The sequence below is a fragment of the Lontra canadensis genome, unplaced genomic scaffold, assembly GCF_010015895.1.
Source record: "Lontra canadensis isolate GAN:19392208 unplaced genomic scaffold, GSC_riverotter_1.0 scaffold76, whole genome shotgun sequence".
Classification (NCBI taxonomy): domain Eukaryota; kingdom Metazoa; phylum Chordata; class Mammalia; order Carnivora; family Mustelidae; genus Lontra; species Lontra canadensis.
This window is the reverse complement of record NW_022631070.1, coordinates 542,146-557,876: the sequence shown is the minus strand read 5'-3', so window position 1 is coordinate 557,876 and position 15,731 is coordinate 542,146. Positions and strand designations below refer to the sequence as shown.

General features: G+C 37.7%; 1 protein-coding gene across 2 annotated transcripts in view; it reads right to left on the bottom strand.

The window, feature by feature from the left end:
- The window catches only part of USP6NL (USP6 N-terminal like), a 157,843-nt gene that overhangs the window by 132,208 nt on the left and 9,904 nt on the right, over window positions 1-15,731 (bottom strand). Inside the window, exons 1-2 of one of the 2 annotated variants that reach the window (XM_032881608.1) lie at window positions 15,124-15,142; window positions 13,130-13,216 (exon numbers count right to left, since the gene is read on the bottom strand). In XM_032881608.1, the coding sequence (XP_032737499.1) occupies window positions 13,130-13,133 (4 nt within the window). In that variant the 5' untranslated portion in view covers window positions 13,134-13,216; window positions 15,124-15,142. Of the gene's footprint in view, window positions 1-13,129; window positions 13,217-15,123; window positions 15,143-15,731 lie in introns of those variants that run through there. The other variant, XM_032881607.1, reaches the window with a different exon arrangement.

Here is a 15,731-nt window from a genome sequence, read left to right as displayed (position 1 = left end):
TACAACTCAATGTCAGAAATCCAAATATAAAATTGTATATACATTATGAATCCAATTATATAAAAATATATAGTATTGGGGGCACCTGGGTGGCTCCATCAGTTGAGCATCTGACTCTCAGTTTCGCTCAGGCCATGATCTCAAGGAGATCCAGTCCCATTTCAGGTTCGATGCTCAGGGGGGGTCTGCTTAAGGATTCTTTATCTCTGCCCCTCCCTCTACTCTCTTCCTAATAAATCAATCAATCTTAAAAATACACACACGTACGCACACACACACACACATATTATCTGGATAAGACCACAGGGTCATATGCAAAAAAGCAAAAGGCTGCTTTCATGTACGGGGCGGGGGTTACAATTTTTTTTTCTCCCTATCTCCAAAATGCATTTACTTTATTGTCGTGATTATACTTTAAAAACAACAGGAAAAGGGGACTGTAAAGATGAAGGAAACAGATCAGTTTCAGTGACATCAGGTGAAATAAAATATAAAATGGAGGTAACATTGTGGTGTTTATCTAAACTAAAATTACAAACTTAACCTCCTCCCACTACTTAATTCTACCAATTCTAAATTATCCTTCATTTCCTAAACTTAATCTCAACCTCTCAACTCCAGGTCTTCACGCACTCTGTTCCCTCTATTCAGAACCCTCTCCCAGGGCACCTGGGTGGCTCAGTTGGATAAGCATGGACTCTTGGTTTCGGCTCAGGTCAAGATCTCATAGGTCCCTGAAAATAGAGCTACCCTATTACCCAGCAATTGCACTACTGGGTATTTACCCTAAAGATACAAATGTAGTGATCCGAAGGGGCACGTGCACCCGAATGTTTATAGCAGCAATGTGCACAATAGCCAAACTATGGAAAGAACCTAGATGTCATCAACAGAAGAATGGATAAAGACGACATGGTATACACACACACACACACACACACACACACACACACACAATGGAATACTACACAGCCATCAAAAGAAATGAAATCTTGCCCTTTGCAACGACGTGGATGGAACTAGAGGGTATTACGCTGAGTGAAATAAGTCAATTGGAGAAAGACAACTATCATATGATCTCCCTGATATGAGGAAGTGTAGATGCAACGTGGGGGGCTTGGGGGGTAGGAAAAGAATAAATGAAACAAGATGGGATTGGGAGGGAGACAAACCATAAGAGACTCTTAATCTCACAAAACAAACTGAGGGTTGCTGGGGGGAGGGGGGTTGGGAGAGGGGGGTGGGGTTATGGAAGATCAAGCCCCACATGGGGCTCTGCGCTCAGCTCGGAGTCTGCTTGAAAGAGTCTCTCCCTCTGCCCCTCCCCCATTGCATGCAGGATCATGCTCCTTCTCTCAAATAAATAAATACATAAATCTTTAAAAAACAAGACAAAACAAAATCTCTCCCTCCTCCTCTTCATTTAGCCAGACCTCGGCTGGAATGTGATTTCCTAACAGTGGTCTCCTTGCCCTTCCTGCAGATAAGTTCCCTTGCACCCCCAGATTCCTGCATTCCCCTTTTCATATTCATCATACCATGCTGCTTGTGCATTACTCCTCTTCTCCCCCAGTTCTGTGCTCTAGAGGCCACCAACCACGTTTGTCTTGTTCTCGTCTGTATCCCCAAAGACCAACCCCGCAGCAGTATACCTGGAGACGCTCATTCGTATCTGTTAATACTAAGATATTATTTATTCAAAATCATATATTCCCTTCCTTAAAATTTCTCTTAAAAATCAGATTTAAACACCATGACTCTTCTTTTAAGAAATCAATTTACAGCATCATGTGTCTCCAAGTTGTCAAAAAAGCAAGATTTAAATCTCTTATACTCTGCAATATTCCAAATTTTCCAGCTTTCACTATACCCTGCAATTATTAAACTTTTAAGAGTCGTAACTATAGATGGTAACTATCCTGACATTTCACATTAAAATCTAATATAACCCATAAATCTCTAAAACCTAATGAGAATCAGTCTTGATACGTTCATTTATTCTATTTTTAGCTGAGGAAAATTTATTAGGACAAAGACAAAGAGGCACCAAGTTATAAGAAAAGCTAATCCTTAGAGAAGCGATCTCAAGTGATAAAGAGCTTCCGCTGTTTACTGCTACAAAGCAAATTCAATACTGCTACACCTTTTACCTTCAAAGTATTTGTTCGACAGCATCTTGAGATCTTGTCAACATAATTCAAAATGGGAATTGTGCAGAAAGAAACTTCTCTCAATAAAAGTTGAATGTTGCCCCCTTTCTGGGTCAATCTCATATTCTAGAAAATATCTCACCACCTTTTTCTCAAGCCTTCATAATAAAAGCAAAACAAAGTAGTAAAGCAGACAATAAATCCCATTCTTATGCAACATTATGAATCCTATTTCAACTAAGGAAGAAATGGGAAATTTTTCTGTTAAAGAGCTAAATGGAAAAAAGCGGAGAGATCACCATGCCATCTTCCTTTCTCTTCCAGACAAGATTCCTGAAGGAATGCCTCCAAACCATCACACACGTTAGGAAAGACCCCATTCATTAGAGGAACCCCCACCCCACCCCAGACAACCCTCACCTGAGGGCTACTCTAAACACCAGTATTGTGAAAGATTAAGAATTCCTGAGGGACTGTCCCAGGTTCAAGGAGACTACAGAGGGCCGACAAGGGAATGAAGCTGGTGGGTAACACCCAGATCGGCCCTGCACTGGCAGCAAATCTGCTCTCCAGGACACTGTTGGGAAACTGAACAACAACAGAAGGACTGCAGACTAGATAAATATAATTCACCTATGTAGTCATTTTACTGTGGTTACGAAAAAGAACGTCCTTGTTCTTCAAAGCTACACACTGAAGGACAAATGGGTAGAGGAGTGTGATACATACAACCTACTTCAAATAGTTACAAAATAATTTTTTGTATATATGAAACTTTTTTATATATTTTCAGAAATACAAAAAAATAAAGAATTAATCCTATTAAAAAAAAATTAAGCTGCACTGGTTGGGAAAGAGAGGCAGAATTTCACATGCTAAAGAGAGATACACACTAATCAAAGGAAGAAATAAGGAAAACTTTGCAGATCTCAACATTGTCATTTTCCATCAGAATGCAGTTCAGCACTGAGTTAGAAAAGCATATCTCTACAGTTAGATGAAAACCTCTGATGGCTAACAATTTTTACAGCACATTTTAGGGGGAAAGACAATAATGACTTCACCTTTGTAATACAAATCAAACATTTTATTTTATTATTTTTTAAAGATTTTTTTTTTTTTAATTTGACAGAGAGGCAGGCGGATGGGGGCGGGAAGCAGGCTCCCCGCCGAGCAGAGAGCCCAATGCGGGGCTCAATCCCAGGACCCTGAGACAATGACCCAAGCCAAAGGCAGAGAGAGACTCAACCCACCAAGCCACCCAGGCGCCCCACATATCAAACATTTTAAAGTGACTTTTTTAACTACAGAGTTACCTCTACTAAGAAATCATTTGAGGCCCAAGTTCCTCTCAACAGTTAGTTTGGGTACCTAAAAAGTTGGAGTGGGGTGATTCTCCTGTCCTGGGCAATGTTCCCCATATGTATCAGTACATACACCCATAGGTACATGTAAGCACAAAGTTCCCATAAAAGGTCTAAGGCTAATTTGGGTAAAAACAAGAAAATCAAAATGGCCCTGCTAACTCTATACGAGGTAACCTGGACCAAGAACATGACACCGGAGAAGCATCTTTCCTCAGGAGATTCTGTGACAAGGAAGACTTCCCCTTACTTAGCAGTAAAGAAACCTTCTTTTAAATAGCATCTAGGACATTTCTACCATCAGAAACATTTTTTATAACAAAGCGTGTCTACAAATACATTTTGGTGATCATATTTTAATAGTATCAATCAATCATTTGGCACATAAAGTTATGTTGATAAAAGTTAAAACAACAAATTCAAGCTGGTTTGAAAATCAAATTCAAATTCTGTGGTACCAAAATTGTCATGAGTAAACAAGTTTGCAATGTTCTTCCCACAATGGTAAGACCCAGCCCCTCCTTTCCTAATCTAGACTACATCCCACCTCATTAGATCTACACAATACATAAAGAAAATGACAAAAAGTTATTATCTAAAGAAAATACACAAGACCAACTACTATGAATTTATATAAAAACTTAAAGTGTGTGTACACGTGTGCATTCTCAAATTTCTTTTAGATTAGAATCAATCGACCATATTCTACTTCACTTTGCATTAGAACATAACAAGATTAACCAGTGAAGACATCCAACACAGCACTTCACTGGAGACTGATTGTCAAAACCCTTACTAACATGTCCTGTAACTTCCATTTCTATCCCATTCTTCTAGAATCTTCAATAGGCAACTGTATTTTTTAAAAGACATTGTGACTCCAAATGCTCTACAATTTAATACAAATGAAACATGAGTGTACATCAGTGTCTTACTGAAATCCTTCCATGTTTCACTGTTTAAAGTTGAACGCCTGAATGCTCCGAAAGAGCGAGTGGGAAAGAAAACTAGTTCAACTGCAGGGTACCTAGGTAATGCCAGCAGAAGTCAGCTTCTGAATTCAGGGCAAAAAAAGCACTCTACAATCAACTGCCTACACATGACCACTATCTCTGAACACGAATTTAATAACTAACCTATGACTCAGTGCTCAAAGTAGGAGAAGGAGACTGGGCTAGGGGAAGAATAGGGAAGATGTTTTCACTCTATTCCTGACCCCTTCTAGCCAAAAGCTTTAATGAGAAGCTAGAAAGAATTATTTTCATAGTCACCTTGTCCATCTCCAAAAAAGAAAAAAAGAATAGAATATCAAAACACTATTTTAGATCAGTTTTGAGGGACAAAGATACAGGCTTGGAAATATCAATTCCACACTTCTGGGAAAGGAGGAAAAAATTATATAATGACATCCATCATACAAGTTGACAGGTTCAAATTCCCTTACCAGAAAACATCTACTTATGTTTAAGGCAAAAAAGGGTAATATATAACTGTCCAGATTCTATTAAAAAAAAAAACACTGAATATTAATATATGTAGAATTATTAGCCAGACCATATAATACGTATCACTTACTTATGTTAGTTATAGTTGAAGTAAGACACTTTGCCTAGTCTCCTCTGCATAAAATTCACTTATGTCTCAAAATTTTTCAATTCAGACTTCAGCCTTTGCACTCAGGAGAGTTCTGAGCACCAGCATGAGCTCTTGTCCTCTACACAGATCTAATTTATACAGTGAGTCAAGAAGTAGAAGAAATGATCCAACACAGCCTTTCTTTTCCTTTTTCCTCTCCTTTGAAGTAAGTGGAGTTCTCATTTAAGGTTTGTAACACAGCTATTTCCTAGCGTAAAGTTATGCCTTCCTTGGTGCAATTGTTGTAATGTGTTTTTCCCTAGACCTTCCCTTATGTGGTTTCACCTTTGTTGAATTTGTATAAACAACTGTACAAAAAAAAAAAAAAAAAATCACTTACTAAGTTGTGCTTTCCGCTATGTCTTTCAATAAATGAGAAATACCAAAAGTCATTACATAATATTTTCATACAGAAATTCATTTTTAGAGAAGTTAATGTAAAAGAGAAATGGAAAATTTTAAGCCAGTACATCAGTTCTAATTACACGATTCAAGTATAAGCTGTATAAATCAAAATATTTTCTGAAATTAATGAAAGCGATAACATGATGAATATTTAAAAGCATTAATTTTAAATAAATATTCTGCTCCATCTCTACTTGCCTAGAGAATAAGCAGGAAGAACAGAGAACATGTGCCTACAGTTGGAACAAGGTGCCTCTGAAAGTAACCAGGACAACAAGGAGCAACAGATATAGGCCCCCAAACCCTGAAAACTGCATGTTTAAGTTTTCTTAATTTAGTCTAACAGAGGCATTTCTCGTTTCATTCAATAGCTGTGTTCCTACCAAGCAAAATTGGAAATGAAAATTATCGCACAGATATTATCATAAATTTTAGAACTAGAAGGCTTCCAGACATGTAGGCCAGTCCCCATATTTAAAACAAGGTAATGGGTAAGGGTGCAGCAGGAGGTGTGGGGGGAGTGGGGCGGAGAGTGGAGGGACATTAAAGAGGTCAAGCCAATGGCCATACCTAACATGGCTAGTTAACAGCAAAGCCAATCCAGGTCTCTGGGACCCTTAAAGAAGACTGTTACTGGAAAACTTACTCTCTCAAAATGGGATTTTAAAGAATTTCTCTTAAGAACAGAGTATCTTGGGGTGCCGGAGTGGCTCAGTTGTTAAGCATCTGCCTTCGGCTCAGGGCATGATCCCAGCATCCTGGGACTGGGCCCCACACTGGGCTCCCTGTTCCGAGGGAAGCCTGCTTCTCCCTCTCCCACTTCCTCTGCTTGTGTTCCCTCTATCACCACGTCTCTGTAAAAAAAAAAAAAAAAAAAAAAAAAAAAAGAACAGAGTATCTTAAAACTATTATAAAGAGGCTAGAGCGCACTAGTTTGTGTTATTCTAAAGAATTTTAATTAAAGTTAATTTAGATACCAAGTCTATCTAAACAAAAATGTTAATGACAGACTTACAAAACCTATGTAAATAATGTCATTTTTAAACAACAGCAGGTAAATGATTTGAAATTTTAAGATTTAGCTAGATAAAGTAATTTAGAAGCTTTACTGAGATTATATTGTAATAGTACAGTAAGTGACATTTATGCTACAAATTTAAATGACTTTTGATAAAAAGAAAACTAGATTTTCATAGAAAATGTTCTGTTTAACTACAAACCAATTTATTTGATATATATGTAAATGTGTGAGTGTGTGTGACACAGAGAGGAAGAAAAAGGGAGACCAGGAAAGAATTAAATGGACATGGGGCACCTGGGTGGCTCACTGAGTTAAGCCTCCACCTTCGGCTCAGGTCATGATCTCAGGGTCGAGTCCCGCATTGGGCTCTCTACTTGGCAGGGAGCCTGCTTCCTCCTCTCTCTCTCTCTCTGCCTGCCTCTCTGCCTACTTGTGATCTCTCTCTGTCAAATAAATAAAACCTTAAAAAAAAAAAAAGAATTAAATGGACAAAGTGTGAACAATCGGTACACTGGATAAAAGATATATGAAGAATTTGGGTTCTAAAATTTTACAACTTTTCTTGTTACAAGTTTGAAAACATATCAAAACAAGAAGACACAAGATGATGCAAATCATCTCACAATAAAAACTTAATACTATACTTATATTTGAATGCTATAATTGAATACACTCTATAAGAAATACTACATTAAAATCATGTTAAATTTCCCACTGTTATCAAACTAAGAATTACTCATTTTTTTGCAGCAAGTGGTCAAAAAGATGATAAATTAGCTAAAAGTAAAGTTTATTTCATTTTCAGTAGTCAGTACTAACACAGTGAAGTGCCTTAAACTAAGAAACTGATCAAATAAATTATCTGAGAAGCAATTTTTGTTGGCATTCTTCACCACCACACCTACAGTGTACCGCGCCACGGCTCTGATGGGTTAGACACAGGCTGTTTCTCAACACAGACTGGTATACACTGTACCTGGCCCTGCCGACTAAATGCCAGCAGGTCTCCCCAGTAACTATGACAACCAGAAAGTCTCCATACACTTCCAAATCCCCACCCCCCCCATGAAAATTCTGATTATACACTTGACCCTTGAACAAGGCGAGAGTTAAGGGCACCGAACCCTGACACAGTTTGAAAATCTGCCTTTAACTTCTGAGTCCCCCAAAACTTAACTACTAATAGTTAAGTACTCTGGAGGAGAAGCCTTACAGATACAGCATTGATTAACATATGCTTCCTCAGAGGTCCCGCATGCTGTATTCCTGCAATAAAGTAGGCTAGAGAGATGAAACTATTATGAAAATCAGGAGGAAAAGACATTTAGAGTACTGCGCTGTATTTCTTTAAGTAGAGTCGCCACACACTGTTACGTTAGTTTCAAGTGTACCATACAGGGGTCAGACAGCTCTAACTCCGTGTGCTATGCTCTCCACAGGCCTACCTACCATCTGTCACCAATACTATCCTATATCGTACTCATCCAAAACTTCCACGATACAAAAGGACCAGCACTGTTCAAACCTGTGTTATTCAAGGGTCAAGTGTATATTCACTTCAGTTAACATTTAAAATTTTATCTTCCAAAATCCAAACTTATCAAGCATAAATGTCTTAATATAACAAATAGATAGGTACACTTTACAAAGGGATTTCTTTCAAGAGTCTGTTAAATGCAAATACCCCAGTATTCAAAACATAATTCAATGTAAGTTTTCTTTTCTGTAACCTCTACCCAACTTGTAAGGTACACAGCTCTTCCATAAAACAAGATATATATCTACATAATTATCCTACACAGAAATTTTAGCCAGTACTTAGGGGAAGCCTTATATTATTCGTTCCATTAGTAAAACTCAGAAGAATCCTTATGCCACCACTGAAGGACTTAGTAATCTATCACTTATTTATAACATTATCTGTTCTAACAAATATTAAATTGTTCTCACTTCAGCATGAACTTTCAGTGTACTGCTCTGCAGAATGAAGGTATTTGTTCCTACTCTGTTAGAAAGCCACAAATAGATTACACCCCAAATTATTCACTGCCATTACTTTTTCCTCACTTAAATGAGAAATGTTTCATATTCAGAAGTGACCTCAAAAAACTCACTCCTTTATTTAGGCCAAAGGGCGGATCAAACACTCCAGTGCAAGATTCACTCCTAGATTGCCAAGTCAGAAGAAACTTGACAGAGAAGTCTTAGAAAATATGTCCTTACTACTTACAGAACCAAAGTTTCCTGAAGGAAATGAAATACAGTATGTAAGATAAAATTTACCAATAGTAGAGCAGATAAACTTTATTTTTTCAAGTTAAAAGATGTTAAAATAAAATTAAATAATACCCTAAATAATCATTTTTGGGTTTTGGTGCTTCTTTTGGCTTTTGTTTAACCCGTTCCACCAAAATAATCATCTGGAAACTGTTGCACAATGCTGTGTAACAACTCCTGTTGTTACAATCTCCATTAAAGATCTAAGAGGTCCATTTCAAATTATAGCGCAGTTTAAATATAACAACTTTCAGATAAATACTTCATCTTGGACACCACCTGATAAAACAAAATTTTGAAGAAAAAAAAAACGTTGACAAGTGTTTAACATTGCAACATATGCAAATACAGAAAAACAAAAACAATTTAAGCACTAAAAATCAAAAGGCTTTTTGTGGATTGTAATAGTCAACAATCCACAATGAAATGCACAACTCATAGCACACACATAATACATGTTTCCACCAGATAAATATCTTGCCTCAAAATAGGGCAGAATATATAAAAATCTAGAGCAAAAGCTGAAAAACATTTTAAAACATTTAAGCAGTTCTCTAGGGTTTAGCTGGGGCATCCCAACCAGGGTGCCCAGGGTGCCCAGGTGTGCAAAGAAGGGATCCCTGCCGCTTATAGGACAGTTGGACACAAGCAGCAGCCTGGTCTGAGGGGGCAGAGCCCACTGCCTCGGAGCCCCGCACAGCTCCATCAGCTGACCCGCATGCCGGACAACTTCCACCACACAGTTCATGACACGGAAAGGGCTAGGAAATGCTTCTGAGAAGCATAACAAGTATCAACCTTTCTTTTAATCTCTAAAGAAATACTGAAGAAAACAAAAAACAAACAACAACAACAACAAAAAACTTTAGTTACCCATCATTCTCACCCAGATGCAGGTTTGGAAATCCTATCTAGATTTGAAAGATGTATCTTCCTATTTTTAACCTGTACTATGATTCTTCACTATTTTTTTTTTTCAAAAACCAAAACTCTGGTATATTCAGTTTCCACCTTTTTGAAAACATACAACCCCCTAAAAACTACATCTTAGCACAGACACTGTAACACTCCCTAACCTATGGTCACAGTGGTCTACTCAAGAATGACTTGGGTCAGTACAGAAAGCCATCACATTGGCAAAAATAAGAAACAGCCTACTTCAAAGAAAGTCTAAAATGGGCTGAAAACTAAGAAAAAAGCTAGAAGGCAAATATGGCCTATGACCAATCTTTTTAACTTATATCTAACAAAAATGTCTATTTCTCAGAGTAATTTTTCCATATGAAATCTTCAGTTGCTCCCCTAACTGAAATCCTTCAACAGCTCCTTAAGCCCTGCAGGGTAAACTGCGAACTTCTGGAACGTCCCTGCCCCAGACCCTGCCTGCACCTCCTCCAGCTTTCTCTCTCCCTGTCTCTACGTCGTTCCTCATTTCATGCCTTTCTCACACTGTCCCACTTCCTCACAACACTCTATCCTATGCCACACTCCACACACACACACACACACACACACTCTCTCTCTCTCTTCTCACCCCAGCCCTCAATCTCCCTTCACATGGGATCAGCTTAAATTTCACCTAAAGATAGTAACACATGGAATAGCTACCCCATACTAAAGGATGTTACTTAGGAACACCCAAAGCCATGCGTTATTTATTGAGCACCTATTAAGTGCCAGGAAAAGTGCTTCACGCTAGTAATAAAAATCTTTGGCCTCAAGGATCTTACATTACATGAAAATAAGAATGAACAACCGTGTGATTTTAAAGAGCAGGACAGGAACTAGAGTGAGGCAAGCAGGGTGCTACAGGGAGGAAGCATGATGGGGCTCGACTAGCAAGGAAATGTGACGCAAGGATAACAAAGAGGAACCCTAGGAGCTAGGGAACTAAGCAGAAACTGAATGGGGGTTTTTTAATCTTCGACACAAAGTAAGAAGTTTGAACTTTATGGTCATAAACTTCCAATTATATGTTCATTCTTTATGACTCTCCGGTCTTCACAACAAGCAGAGAAGTAACCAGATAAAACATAAAAAACAAGTCACTAAAATGACCTACCTATGCCCCTAAACATGTTCAACATCTCTCGATCAGAAATCTAACAGGAACACCAAGTGTGAGGCCCCAAAGCAGGAAAAGGCAGCAGGAAGTAAATCCCATGGGGTAACTGTACATAAAGGAGTTCTGTGTGAAGCAGGGTCAGTAACCAGGCTCCTTGCCTAAAACTGGGGGCAGGGGTCGCACTCGTCCTGGATTACAAAACTGGACTGAAGGCTTTTTTGCGAAGCGTGCTGAAGCCACCACTGAGGAAGCTGCTGACCTAATGCCAGCTGACTCGGTGAGAGAAATCTGTGATATCACCAGCATCACCACGGGGCTGATTCTCTGATCCACTAACACAAGACCTGATTCTGATCTGGGAACTCCAACGGCAGGCAGAGACAACTGCAAAGCTGCCAGACCAGCAGGGAAAATCACAAAAAGATAAAGACGTAGGAGAAAGAGAAAGAATTTTCATCAGAAGGAGCCTGCAAAATTGCAGAACATGATGAAAACTCCAACAGCATCAACAACCACAATATAAATTCACTGGAGACAAAACAAAAAATAATCAAGTGATCTGAAAAAGACTTCAAAATAAGCACATAAAGATCCACAAAGAGATAAAAGACTAATAAAAGAACCAAATTTTTTAAATAAAAACAAGCAGAAACGAGAAAACTAATGGATGTAAAAAAAGACAAAAATCTTACAAATGAAATACAGCCATTGTGTTTACAAGTAAAAACTTGTACAAGGTTCAGACAATTTATTATTAGTCACCTAACAAGCTATCCCTCACCTCTGCCTTTGTCCACACAGGGCTCTGAATTTTTAGGGGCAGCGGCGTACAGGACACTGTTAGACTCTGAGATTCAAAAATGAAAGACAGAGTGTACCTGGCCTCAAAGAACTCTGTAATGGTGATGCTAACCGAACACTAAGATTACAAAGTAAAATGAAAATTTCCCAAAATGCAGTAAGCATTTTTAAGTTAAAATGCCTGACATTTCTTAGTTTTCATAAACTCCTATTTCCATCTTTACTATGAGCTGGCACTCTGGTAGACAAACGTTCTGACAAAATTTCGTATGAATGGAGTGGAAATATCAAAAGCTGCTTCTCCTCTAATCTGTATTTGAACTCATCTAGCAACTCTCCTGGTTTACTCAAAGCACACCACTGACAAAGTAGCCACTGAAAAGTCTCAAAAATCAGAGCTCACTTCTTGCAATATTATTCTTAGCAGAAAGCACTCAAAGATTTCACAAGAACAACAGCCTCATTTTCATTTGTCAAAAACAGCCTAATTATTTCCATTGATGTTAAGAAAAATTATTCGTATTAAGATAAATATAATCATCACGAATTATATGTGAAAATTTGTGAACTCTCCAACATCGTATTCCCCAGTAGGAAATGCTCACTCTGTTCCAAACTTCTCGTAACCAGAAACTCTGTACTTTTTCAAAAGTACATCAAAACTATCATATGATCACAGTTAGGGTAAAAATCTTAATTCTTTCCTCACTCTCTAAAAGTAAACAGTTAATACAAAAGAGTAAAATCCAGCTCTTCTCTTCATGGAAATAGTGGATTGGAATAGCAGAAAATATTACATATAGTACAATCCCCTTACAACTGAGAACATAAAATCTGTATCAAATTTGCGAAGTCTTTTAGGATATACTTTGTTCTCATTCCACCAAAGACATTATCAAAGACATCTTTTTTTTTTTTTTTTTTTGCTTAAATACAATACTGACCCATGTTATCCAATGATTAAGCTTCACACAATTAAACCTCTGCTAATTAGGTCAACTTAAACTTAAATTTTCCCTCTTCATATTTCTTTCTTTTTCCCCCACCCACTTCTCCTCTGGCAACCACTAGCTTGTCCTCTATATTTATGAGTCTGTTTCCCTCTTCATATTTCTAACAAGTCCCTTTCCAATGACTAGTCAACAGAGTATTTTGGGGAACAGAACTAAATCAGCCAAGAAACTCACGACACAGATTTCCTCAGCACATCTAACTTCTCCAAATAAATGAAACATCAGAAAGGATCTCCTTGTTCTAATAGAGACAGGTGCACAACGGGGCTGAACCAGATTATCCAATCTCTGTTGAAGTGACATAATTCCAGTCTGTCCCATAACAAACTTTTTCTTCTCTCTGAGTACTCCACAAATGCTCCTGAGGCCCCTGAAATTAAACAAAGATGGACACTTACTCATGACTGGAAATGTCCCTGTAGGCTGTCCCGATCGGAGAGTAAACCAGAATCTGCTGCCCAAAGCTTCTCAGAAGAATACATGTCCTGGTCAGAAAACAAAGAGAAAGAAATCATCTTTTCTAAAGGTCAGCATTTAAAATAAAATCTTCTAAAAGGAAATGAAAATAATCATTTCGACAATTTTCTATTTCTAAAAGAACCCTTTGGTGTCATCTAAATATTAAAAAAAGACCTATCAATCTTTAACATTCATCTTTTCCTTTGTAAGAAGTTATCTCAAAAGCAAATAGTGTGTATAAAGTAATTATCACACAGAAACTTATTAACAGGTGTCCTTGGTCGTCACTTACTAAAATCTCATTCCTTCCCCCTTTCCCAGATAAGTGAGTCCTAGAAAGGAAGCACTCCATCTCGGGTAGATATAGCACATCACAGCTGCTAGATTTATTTTGATTACACATAAATAATTCATATATTCTATTAAAATAAAACAACCAAAGTTATTCCTATAAGCCTTCTCTAATAGTGGGCATTTTCCTCATTATAAAATACGGTTTCATTGTTTTAAAAAACTGGAAACAGCAGCAAAATAGAAAAATTCTCTCACCACACAACACCATTACATCTATGCAACTATGTGGGGCACGTTTCCTTTCAAGGGATTTTCGATAAGTATTCTTAAAATACACTTTAAAAATACTACATAAAACATTTCATATTTGGTTCTTTTCACTTCAAGGTAAGATAAAGCATCACCGTGTATTAGTATAAATACGAACTATATCTTCCTTACTTCATTAACATATTAAAGAAAATGAGGCATAAAGACTAATGCTGTATTTCAACGTATCCATGGATGATAAGTGCCTCCCCAGATCTAATAATAAGATTCCACAGATAAATTAAAATTCGGTACAAAATTTGCACTGTGCTTCCTCATGTACAGCTTTCTTCACTAACTGATAAACTACTTTTTGCCACTACAAGAAGTGATGATTATCTTCTAAATCGATTAAGAAAATAGCCTAGTACTAAGGACCTCTGATTCTGAAATCGATTAAAGTTCAGGTAACATTTTTTGAAGAAATATTGCTTGTCCCATCTATATACTTCTTTACTCGTGCCATGTAACATCCATGAGAAATACAAATTTACAAAATGAAAATCTGTATGCGCAGCATGACTCACAGACTGTAATTAGCAATGGCATATAATCATGGCGCTGCTGCGTAATCACCTGGCCCCCACCCCACACGCTTTCTTCTTTATCTATGCAGTAAATACTATGATTTTCATTTCCAGATAACCCACTTATCCCAGAGGAAATGAGAAGTTGTATAGAAAATCTAAAACAACATATAATCTACATGTTGGTTTTAGAATACGGGATGTAAGCTTCTCACTATAAATACACTCTCTTGATGGTGCATCAGAGAGTGCATCAGACCTGTTTTCCCTCCCAGGGCACTATGAGGTCAGACATGCTGACCCCCGGAGCATGCTGAATGATGACGACATGAGAAGGCAATCCCACGTCAGATACACAAAGGAGATTAACGTTGGTAGATGATCCAGGAGTTCCTTTCCTCTCTAAGAGTCTCTTTAGCTGGGGACTTTTTTTCCTGTTTATGTTGAAGTTTTCGATCTTAAATTTAAAATTCCTAAAGGGCAACATCAAAGCACAATGCACTAAGAAGTGCGCCCCCCCACCCATAATCATAAAATGCTGAACAAATACGTATTCGAGACTTGAAGTTCCTAAGATATCAAGAATTTTCTTAGCACTGAAATTAGTAACTTCAAAAATGCCAGGATAATAAAACTCATAAACAGTGCATTGATAACCTTACCATCTAAAGTGATGAATATACTTTACAAATGTGCAACAATGCATGTATTGGAATGACTGCGCAATGTCATGGAGTAGTTCTTACTTAGAAATATACTTTGAAATTACTTATAACTGAATACACTGGTTCAAGATTCTTTACCCTAATCACAGCTTTGAAATGCAGGTCTTCGTATCTACTCTCAAAGCAGGTAGTCTGGGAACTCTTTCAGCAACAAGGCAGTTCAGAAGAACATGGCATAAAATGTGCGCATTCTCTTTCTCCTTCTCTAAATGCTATCCCCTCCCACTGGACATACAAAAAAGAAAAAAAATCTAACTTTGTTTTTCACATCATCCAAGAGGGGAAAAAAAAAAGGTAATTTGTCTGAATTCCACAGCTTCGCATAAAAGGTATATTGGCGTATTTCCATAAAATCTGGCCTTTAAACTCATTTTCTAGGAACTTGAGCCAAGCTGTTCATTCTTAGCGTGAGAATTTATAATCACACTAACCTAATCCTGGTTCTTTCAAGTGACTCCTCTAACTTTTCTGACAAAACTTGATAGACATGAATGGCCAGCCGGCCTAAGGATACCCAACCCATCCTGACAGGGCACTCAGGGTCTACTTAAAAGTAAAGCAAACTCCACCAAATCCTTTTCCTTATTGCAGGCACTACATGACCTAAAAATAATTTCTGATACTTTTGGACAGTTAAAACCTCCCAAAGGATCTGAAAGGACTTCTGCTTTTTATAACACCAGATA